Here is an 11831-nt window from a genome sequence, read left to right on the forward strand (position 1 = left end):
TAACCAGGTCCTATGAATTATGCAGTGTAGTCACTGCAAAATGTTTATAATTCCATATTTATAAACATTATATAAGTATTTCTGGTTGAATATCATCTACTCAAGTTACCTTTCTACATTTCAGGTTTATGACAGTTTTTTTCCTACCTGAAGTATTGATATTTCATTGCATTCCCCTTGAATGTTTTCTACTATTGTTCTGTTACTGCTTGTGTTTAAACAGTGTTTCAAAGTAATTACTCCAGGCATCTAGAATATCCTTATATTCATTTTTTGTGTCAGCATGTTATCTTTGATTCATTTTACAGTATTCTTTCTTCTCTTTCAAAGCTTTTCAATAGCCTTTATTCCATTTTATTTATGACTTATTTGCTGGGAACTTTCGGTATCCTTTCTTCCTTTCCAGGACTAATTCTTTAATTCGTGTCCAGAATGGTGTTCTTATTTTTCTATCCTTGCAGAATTCTTCACTACATGCCTACCTTGATGATTTTTTCAGAGTTTGATAATGAGATTAAAATATTTGGATCTTGTTTTCAAACCATTTCATTTGTTCTTGAATAATGTTTGTACAGCTGAGTCTATAGTTTATATCTTTTTTTTTTTAAAAAAAAACTTTTTTTATACATGATTCTTTTCAATGTGACATTTTTATCCTACATAAAACTAAGTGATAATCAATTCCAATTTCAAATCTCTGTATCCTCTTGTATCCTGAACTCAGATGACGATATCACTATCAACAATAACATAGTCAATGAGGCTTTTATTTCTTGTTTCTTCTCTCCACATGAACTTGTGCACATCTTTCTGTTGAAACATGGTATTTAATGACTAGTCTGTATCCAGCAGTTACCATTATTATTCTTGCCTTTTTCTACAAATTTTCCAAAAACATTCTGTCTGATGAGACTACTCTACTCTACTATTTAGAATTCCAACAAAGATCACTTTTTCCATTTTCTTTATGTCAGCTGCCTGCTCTAATGACTTCAAAAATTTCTCCACTTCTTCTTTAAGAGAATCTTCTGTTCATAGGAACAAATACAGAATGGACAAAAAAAATGGAAACAGAGACACATTTCAATTAATATGGCATAAATTTGCCGTGGGCATCTAGTACAGCCTGAATTCTTTGAAAGAGAGACTGTCAATGTTTGGAACCTAACAGGAAGAAATTTACACTATTTGTCTGATAGAAACTGGATCAATTAGCTTTTGTTCTTTGGGGGTGGGAAATGTTGCCCGAGAGCTTGCTCCAAAATGTTCAGTAGGATTGAAGTCTGGCAATTGGGATGGGCATGGCAGACAGGACACCTCACCATCATGTTCTGCAAATCACTGGGTGATATATTTGGTCAATGGGAGCATTATCCTGTTGAAACATGGCTGGCTGCATAAAAGTGTCAATATGGCATGAAGATGATTATTAAGAGAGACCTCCAGGGAATCAGGGGCTCATTGAGGGAGGCACATACATGCACCAGCTATCATACTTATTTTTGAATTCATTCACACTGCATGCACTTGCAACATCCAATGGCAATCCATTCCGATCATGCACCACCCTATGAGAGAAAAATCTAGCCCTCAACCCCTTCTTAGTGGCATTCGTTCTCAGCTTCCAAGGATGCCCTCTTGTCCCCCCCCCCTTCATAAATTGAAAAATTCCATCAACTGAAATCCTGTACAATCCTTTCAGAAGTTTGTAAGCCTCAATCATATCACCTCTAAGATGATCACTTATGACTAAAAGATAACGTGCAGCATTCACTTTGTCTCCCAATACAACAAGTGGACCCAAACCATGTCATGAGAATGCATCCCAGACCATTACAGAACCATCAAACCTTTCACAGCTGGAAGCAAGCACTCTGGCTGGTAAATTTCCTTCAGCTGATGCCAGACAAATATTCATCCATTTGCAGAAAATAGTATGAATGTGGATTGTGGATTCATCAGACAATATCACATCCCTCCACTATTGTGTAGTCCACTATCTGTGATCTTTGTACTATGGAAGCAATGACATGTTTTGATGGAGTGATCAAAGGTTCATGCAAGGCAACCCAACTGCGATATCAAACTCTGTGTAGTTTGCGGTGCAGAGTTTTTGTTGAAATTTCTCATGACTGATGTTGAATTTTTCAATTGCTCAGCAGTAGCCCATCTATTTTTCATGGTATAGTGCACTAATGCTTAAAAGTCCCTCTAATGCAGTAAGTGCTTTCATCTGCTATTGCATTTCACTGATGTTTGTCCTGTCGACAACCATGCTGATATAACCTTAGAGACTGTTCTTCGGCTAACATGCAATTTCAGCTGTTCTGGTCACAGATGAACCTAGCTCCAACAATCATGCCCCTTTCAAAGTCACTGAAGTCCTCTTTGGATTCCATTCTAACATGCGATAAATGGCAGCAGGCCTCCGTCCCTAGGAATGTCGCAAGTACATTTTCATATCAAATGCATCTGTGTTTGATGCATCATAGGCACTGCATTGAAACTACCAATAATGTGACACGATAGCTCAGTATTTCCATTGTTTTTGTCCATTACCCATGTTTTGTATTAATTTGCACAGGAGTATCAGGTTACAAATAATCAAAATGAATTAATAAAAGAAGACTTACCTCAACTTAAAAATCACTCAATTTTTCAAACAGTATCAATTTCATACATAAGTTTGTTGGCTTCACTTTCTCTTTTGTACAGATTATATGCTTAATTTTCGAATTTGAACTACTGTAGAGAAATTATGAAACTACTATATTACAAGGCTTCCAAATTTCCATATTAAAATCTGGATGTAATAATTGCCTTTGTAATGAGCAAACAAAAGTTGTAACTTTAGTATATCTGTAAATAAAGTGTGGCAGTTTAGAAATGTGATTACATATATTTAATTCACTTACCAAAGCAGCCATATCATACATAGTGTCCAAATGAGTCCATATCTGTTTGGAATAAATTTCTTTATTTATTGAATTACTGAATTTTTCATGAATACAAGCCATCTGAAAGTAGCGATTTACACCTAGAAATGCAAACAGAAAATTACCATCAGAGTTCACATTAGCATCTTTTCATAATAATCAGTGTCATTCACTTAAAAAAACATTGAGAGATATAACAGCGAGTGCACAATTCTGAAATAAGATTTTGTTTAGTTACATTTGTGAATCTCCTATACTCTAACTATATTCTGACTTGCTATGTCACATTCTTTATTATACATAAGACAGGCCAAAGAATCAGATTAAAAAAAAAAAGTTAACATAGAAATTGATAATCTGAACAAATGACAAGATGCATGTTATTGTAAATTCAAAATTTCAAGCAGTTAAGATCATGTGCCACAAATGGTGCACACTAGCCAACATTAATATATATACTTACCAAGGAAACAAGTGAGAATTTTTTTTTTTTTTTGTTACAAATCCATCATACCTGCTGAGAAGATCATTTTATTATTTCTGTACCATTTTTCTAGAAATGAGTGCTATATTTATAAAGGAATGAATTAGCAATAATTTATTAAAGTCACCATGAATCATCTTTTAGTCTCTACATATGATGAAATTATTTTTGGTGTATATAAAATGAAATACAATTACATTGATTACATGTGCAACAAAATAGCTGCTGTCAAAATATCTCAACTACTGTGGTAAAAATTTTGACAATAAGTCAGTACTGAATAAACATTAAGCTTGTCACAATACAAACATGATTCTAGGGTGGAAACAAAAGGTTATTTTTGACTGTTTGTCTTTCCTATGACTATGTGAAGAGATGTCCAAGGCATAGCTTAGACATCTCTTCACTGCCATAATGGGAGTAGCATATGTTTCTCTTCTATTATACCAGGCAAGTTAGAAGTAGCACATTAGATATTAATAATGCTTCCTGCTTATTCAAAGTAAGCACAAAGTGCTTTATACACACTAAAGTCATGTGAATGACTAAGGACTGATAATTTGATCTAGTTCAAAACTATGAACATTATATAGTGCATTGGCTATCTCATTTAGAGAATCCTAGACAAATGATATAAGAATAAATTTACTATGCTCTATGCTCAAATTATCTGTGATGACACAAGTCATCACAGATAATTCGATTCTGCACTATCACATCATATAGCCTTAACCCTGTGTCACAATGTTTTAGGATACTATACTATACTATTGGGTTGAGTAATGAGGTGAATGCATATCTACTAGTGCATGTTGGGATCTATAAACAGAAAATGACAATGAGGAAGGCAAACACTGAAATGTTTAGGGAGAGAGCAAATTGCTTCCATTGCCAGCATTCCGAAGTCGTCATATCTTAGTCACTCATCTCTGGATGCTCTCCAATGTTTCCACATCATATTGAAAATCAGTTGACCAAATCTGAGCACAATAGTCCAAGTGTGGTGATCAGTGCTTTATACACTGGCACAACCACCTTATCCCTAGATGTTAGAGTACTTCTTATCATAACAGCACTATGATGTGCAGTCTTTTTTGCAGCACTTGCAATATGCCCTCTAAATTTCAATCTACTGTCAACCATCAATCTCGAATCTCATCCACTTCCTGCACTACATCACTGTAAATATAGTACAGAGCTTTATATTTCTACACTCCAAAATGCAATGCCTTGAACTTATTAATATTAAAACTACAACCCCACTCCTTTGTCCAAGTCAAAAGGCTATTCAAATCTTCCTAAAAGAATTAACATCAGTAGTGCTACTTATAATTCTCCTCAACTTTGCATCAACAACAAACAACTGAAGATCCCTGTCAGTTCACATGATATATCATTTACAAACAAGTTAAACAGCAAGGTCGAAGAACACAATCCTGGGACACAGCACTGGTTACCCTCCTTTTTTGAGACTGTGCTATCATAAACAACTTGCTGGTATCGTTCAGAGAGCCAATCTATCTAACCAGTTATACTATCTATTTTCCAATCCTCTGCAGCTTGTACATCAATTTATTATGTGATAATCTATGAAATGATTTTGTGATGATTTGGAAAGTTCATAAAAGATTCAGCAAAAAAATCTTTAACATTTATATTTTGCCACTTGAATATCAGTTATCTTTTTACAAATGATTTAAAATCAAAAACTATGCAATGCTGAACAAATTGCAGATTCTTGTTATAGAAATCTAAGGTATCTTCATTTTAACCTTTAAAACAAGAGCTCTGGAGTTGTAGAATGTGTTGCAATTTTCAAATGCAGAAACTCATAAAAGAGCTGTTAGCTTACAACAAAAATTTAAAGCTAAGAGACACTTTATAGGTTCTCTTATAAATTTCCAGATCTTAACTGCAATGATGCTGTTCATATCAACAGAATTAGGTTAGCCCTCATTCATAACCATCATAGGAATTATCAGCTAAGTTCACAATGGCATAATAAAGTATACTGTTTATTCCATGCGGTATTCATTTCCATTTTCTACTACATCACTCCCCCCCGATGACTATGTAAAGTTTCCCTGATTTTCAATTGTTATTAGCCCTGTTCCCCAAAAAGGATCATTCTGGAAAAGTAGTCAAGTGATAATACCAAATCAATAACACAATTATAAAATTACACATCTACCACAGTAGAAAATTATTTATTGTAAAAATATTTTATCTTGCATATTTTTCTTATTATGTGACACTTCCAAGGAGTCCCAGAGGCTCACTGCTAGAGGGCATTCCACCCCACTATGCATATCTGAATGTTTTTCCTATGAACTTAATTATCCTACTTCACAACTAATAGCCAATTTGCCCTATATGCTAAGGATGAAAAACTCAATTTCTAGGAAGAAAAAACCCTGCTACCTTTGACTAATTCATCTTCAATTGAAAAAAAAAACCCAGAAAGATTCTTCTCATCATGACAAGAATTTAACTCATGCCTTTATCCAATCAAAAGGTGCAATGTACAGTCATTCTTCCAATTGTGCTACAGAGGCGCTTAAGATATCATCATCATCATCAGTGTGAGGCAAAGAATAATGGTAAGGAATTTAAACAAGAGTGCATGCATTGAATTACAATTCCTTCTATACATGTGCAGTTGTATGTTGGCTAAGTTAAAAACTAGAGAAGAAAATTTGATAATTAAAATACAATCTGTTTAATACAGTTCAGAACGACAATTTTCCAAACGTTAGGGAGATGGTGAGAAAGTCATTACAATTAAGGTTATATCAGTAAAGTAAGGCTTCAGCACTTTTTTTTTCTTGAATAAATGTTCAAATTTATATACAAATCAATATAATAGTTTGGAGTTTCCACATTGGATACCATTGAAAATGCAAGCCACAGGATCCAATGGGATAACACACCAAACTTATACAGATCTATGTACAAATATGGACATTTATTCAAAGAAATGCTTAAGCATTTTTTTGAATAATTTCTCTGAATTTGAAAAAAAAAAACTACTTCACTGTCCTAACTTTAATCATAATGCCTGCCTTATCAACCCCTCTGAAATGCTGAGAATAAATTGTTATTCTCAGCATTTCAGTCCAATAGATTTTAACTTAACATACAACTGCATGTATACAGGGATTCCAATTTAACACATGTACTCCACTATTTATCTTGTTCAAATTCCTTCCTAGTCCTTTTTTTACACTGATAATGATATCTTATGATATACAAGGCAAAATATTTGTACAATAAATAATTTTCTACTGTGATAAACATGCAGTTTCATGATTATAGAAACTCCACAGGTTTAGTTAAGTGTGAAAACATTTGACTTTGATGCTTAAAATTTTTTTACTAGTCTATGTCCATTATATTACAAACATTCAAACAGAAAAACCAGCTGCCTGTGTGAAAAATGGAGATTGAAAGACCTAAGTATGCAAGAGGGAAAAAATTTCATCCAAACTAAAACATATACTTAATTAAACAGCCAAATCACACACAAAGTAACTTGAACCACAGAAGAATCAGCAAAAATCAATGTGGATATAGGCATATTACCAAACTTTAAGTATAAAATTTCCATTCTTTGCAATCCTTGTAGGAGCAGCAATGATGAGGATCACAACAGAATTATAAGTTTTCAGATAATGTTTACAATGCATTACATCAAATATTATATGCTCCATCTATAACCACTCCTAAAATAATCATGCAAAAAATGACAAAATAAATAACTGACATTCATTTAGTATATTTAGATGTAAAGCTGATACAGTCTGATAATACAGGTTACATTTTCTCCCAGTGAATTTTTTATCTATTTATATTTTTATAGACAATCATTTAACAATACTTATTATGAACAGGGAAGTATCAGGGTGAGAAGAGGAAGAGTGAAACTAAAACAAAGCCCCTTCTATATTATGACCAATCTTTATTTTAATGTAGCTGAGGGGCTATCCATGAGTGGAATTGCAACCTGGACCATTTATGAAGCTTATGTAAACAGTTTTAGAAAAAACGATCTACTTATTTCAGAAATTTAAAATATCCCATTTTGAATTGTGAAGAACATTATCTAACAAAAGCAGTCAAATCTCCCACAAGTTGTGTAGAATATCAGGCATAAAGATCCTCTGCACCCAGGGCAGGCTCTACTGACTGTGCAACACGTGTAGTGTTGCACGGTCAGTAGAGTCTACGTTTGACAGGTACACTCATCTTCACTTGATTTTAATTACCCATGTAGGTGCATATTTTCAGAACAAAATTCCACTGTTAATTGTCTCTCTCTTTCTGTAAAAAATATCGTTTATGATCATTTTTCTTTACTTATGAATTTTCATTAGCTAATGCTATTATTTAGAATTTACAATCAGACATGTGAAGCCTAGCTTGACATCACGGCTTTTAAGATGTCAGTTTTTTAGCTTTTAAGAGTTTTTCAGGGGGAAGGAGCAGCAAAATATCCCTGTCTGCACCCTGTGAAAAATGGCAGTTCACTTTATAATAATCTTAGAGTCATGAATGATAATCCCATAACTCAAAGAACTCTAGGTTAGTAAATATGAAATGATTTATGCAGGGGGGGGGGGGGAGAATGCCATCAAGAAAGTATTTCCTCAAAAACGTTATGACACTTTTCTTTTCTGCAACTAATGAAGAAAACAATTTGCAGTTGCATCACATTGTAACTTGTCAAAGATTTTCATAATAGCTATTACAGTAGAAACATTGCACAGATAACATAAAACATTTCACCTCTTCTTTTTTGTCATCGAATACAGTGCAGCTCTGCACTGTTCAAGTAAAATGGTGTGAATGTGTATACTGTATATATACAATTGTATACAGCATATGAAACTATAATAAAAATATTAATTGCAGTAGATTTTGAACAGAATTATTTAATATTCTCCTTGTTACATTGTTAAGTGCTAATCACAGAAAACAAAAGAAAAAATAAAGAAACAAAGCTGTACACTTTATAATCTGGTATACCTGAAATTTAAGCAACTTGCCCAAGTTTTTTATAATGATATATAGCTTTTTTTTACCAACAAAAATTATCTTCCAAGTATATAATTTCATATTAATTTTATATTAAGAACCATCTATGTATTTTCGAATGACGACACATTCAAACAATAAGGTAACATAATATATTTTTGTAACTAAAATGCATGGATTACACAAAGACTTGCACTTTCTTTGCTTTCCCTACTTCCTTACCGCGTAGATTATGGATATCTTAATCCTGTAACCAAGCAAGACATGGTGATTGCTTAAGAACTTACCTACGGGCTTATGACCTCTCATAGCATGAAATAACTGTACTTCCATATCACAGTTCCAATCCAAGTTTTCTTCTATTTTATCAGTCACCGCCATTTTCTTGTTTTTAGTAGCTAAAATCTGCCTACTCTTTTCACATCATGATGATTTTCAGAAGAAACGGCAAAGATGGTGTCTAAAAAATATTTCAACAAACATTCCAACTTTCGCTGTATTTTAAAGATCAGTATTCTTGTTTAAGCATATAAAACTTATCCAAGAATTAATAAATTAAAGGGCTTTCGTTTAAGGACAATTGAGCCGGTAATGTTTGTTTGTAACGCATTTTAAGCGAAGTGATACTACTGCCATCTACATTCAAAACGTAAAACAACCATGGATTGTCAATACAACAGAGAAGGAGAAAATTTGCTGTGCGGCAGACACGAGAAAAAACATGCTCCATCAGGTTAACGACCCTGATAATATTCTGAATATTTGAAACATATATATGTATGTAATTAATGAAGGCATTAATATTTGTAATAATCATGTAATACCGAATCAAAATAAATCTTCAAAACAAGAGGCAGACAGCCAAACACATGCGAATGGTTTTATATATGAATCAATTACATATACATCAAGAATACCAAGAAATTGAGGAGGTCAGTTTTGCATATGCATTTAAAAATATATGTAATATGTTGTAATGTGACGCAGTAAAATTATATGTTTAAGATAATTATTTAAACATTTCTTTTCTTTTTTACTATTCGATAAGCGTTTTTCGAGAATGCAGTAGCTTGCAAAGCAGACAGACGACTAGACCATTTGCATTCTGAGCGCCCTCTCCTGGTGAAGTAATGCGACCACAGTTTTTTATATTTTTTATATAAGATCTACATGGAATGAGTGGAAATATAAATTAGATAATTTAAATAGAGGATTTTCATTAGCAGTGCAAGTTTCTTCTTTTTTAAAACTACTGACCTGTAATTATTAAATGCAATTCTAGAATAAATTAATCATTATATTTCGAAATTAATTCTTTATTATGTTTGGAGTGGCCTCCATCAACGAGTATTTCACAATCCACCTAGGATTTCACAAAGGTAGTAAGTTATTTTTTTCCCTTTTATTATCTTTCCAATGAATTACATTCATACTTTGAAAAATGTAATAAAGAATACTGCATGTTGTTATTGCAGGCAGTGGCACATCCAGAGGGGGAGCAGGGGGGCCCTGTTCCAGGGGGTCCCCAAAAGCAAAAGGAAAAACATTAGAAAATTTTCCAAAAATCTTTTCTTAATTAATTTTTTTTTATTTATGTTGGGTCATGTCTTCTATTTCTACTACTTATGAATTAGCGATTATTGCAGATGCTCAGTCATAGGTCGTATGCGAAGTGTAGTGAGTATTCTCAAATCGTCTACTCAACTCGGCCCTCCCCCCCAAGATTAAATCCTGAGTGTGCCACTGATTGAAGATAATAATTTATAGTTGTAATTGTACGGTTTGCCTTTTTCAGCGCTAAACTGCCCGAAGATAGACTTAAGTTCAATTCTAGTCGCCAACTAGAGGAACCTTTTCTAAACTTTTTTCGACCGGCTCCCGAGTTAGTCAATCTCTGGCAGCGGAAAGTGGGTTTTTTTCCCTCCCGGAAACCCAGTTTTTCGTCCCATAAACTCAAGAAAATCGACCGTAGAATCTACACTATTTCAGACATTAAGAACATTGTGTTATGATTAGGTACTACGAGATGGCGGCACTTGTTGAGCCGTCTCTCCGCTGTGGGCTGCTGCTTAAATTAGTGATAGTCTTGTGCCAGCTATCTCTGATTGGCTACCAGTGGAGATTGAACTGCCCATTCAGTCTCCAAAAGTGAGATAGTGCTAAAATGGGCTCGCCTACTCCTTATACGGGAATGAAAGGCGTTAGTTGATTTCTTTCTTTCATTCTTTCTTTTTTTTTTTTGATTGTACAGTCAGACCATTTGCAATAGTTTGAAGTACAACTTAACCTTAACAGTAATTGTAAAAGTAAATTTAAAACTATAGTTACTTGAGCAAATAGGATTTTCATCCTGGAGGCACGGGTTTTTACCTCAGATCTCAGTAAAATCGACCAGAAACTCCCACTATTATAGATAATAATATGAGTGTTAGGATTTAGGTCTACGGATGGCGGCGGCTGTCTGCAGTACTTTCTCGGAAGAAATGTTTTGATTTATTGAGAGTTCAGACTTCCTGTGGGAACTAGCTAGTCTTCAAAACGCTAATGAGAGCCAAATCAGCTACGTCTACTCTCTTTTCAGAATAAAGGCGTTAGACGATTTTTTTAATTTTGTATTTACATTTTACAGTTAGAGGAACTTTTCTAAGCCATTCTGAGTTAGAATGGCTTAGAATTCTGGTTCTTGAGTTAGCTGATCTGATAAGTAAGTAAGATTTACCTTCGAGAAATTAGAGCTTTAATCCAGTAATTCAAGAAAATCTACCCCAGAACTCTCACTATCTCCGACAATAATAAATAGCATTAGGCACAAGAAATGCAATTATCTGTTGTACTCTTCTTCCTGAATGCATATTGAAATCACTGATAGCACTGGCCAGCTATCTTTGATGGCTTAGGGTGGGGGCTGGAGGGTATTTAGTATCAGTGCGCTTTCAAGAAAATGACCACTGCGGTTGTTAAAGCTCTAGTATGTAAACGTGTAGACTATGCATGATATCAGAAGTGTAGGCTATGCATAATTTTCGAATTTAATATAATTAGCATTTGGATTTTAATGTTGTTTATCATAACTTAATTATTGTAGACATAGGGTTTGTTCCTTTAGGAACTTTTACGTTGGCGAGAATAGTGGATGTCTCTTTGTATGGGAGTGTTAGTAGTGCAGTATCATCTGCATATTGATATATATTCGATTTTGTATGTGGTCAGTATATGTTGAACAGAGTACGCAATACAGTGTAGTAGTACTATGCGATGAGATACTTCGCATCATATCTGTATACACGAACCGTGATCTGTGGCTATTTTGTTATTTGGGTTCAGTGTGACAGATAATTCTTGAATCAGCTATGCACTGGTGCCTATTTTTCCATTGA

At 33.9% G+C, this 11831-nt stretch overlaps 1 protein-coding gene across 1 annotated transcript in view; it reads right to left on the minus strand.

The window, feature by feature from the left end:
- The window catches only part of LOC150108160 (uncharacterized), a 56798-nt gene extending 47753 nt beyond the window's left edge, over positions 1-9045 (minus strand). Inside the window, exons 1-2 of the mRNA XM_090415621.1 lie at positions 8742-9045; positions 2916-3037 (exon numbers count right to left, since the gene is read on the minus strand). Of these exons, the coding sequence (XP_090271747.1) occupies positions 2916-3037; positions 8742-8835 (216 nt within the window). The 5' untranslated portion in view covers positions 8836-9045. The remainder of the gene's footprint in view (positions 1-2915; positions 3038-8741) is intronic.
- Between the last annotated feature and the right edge of the window lie 2786 nt (positions 9046-11831).

Source organism: Typopeltis vanoorti, chromosome 3, assembly GCF_054136105.1.
Source record: "Typopeltis vanoorti isolate ZY-2024b chromosome 3, IOZ_Tvanoo_1.0, whole genome shotgun sequence".
NCBI classification, from domain to species: Eukaryota; Metazoa; Arthropoda; class Arachnida; order Uropygi; family Thelyphonidae; genus Typopeltis; species Typopeltis vanoorti.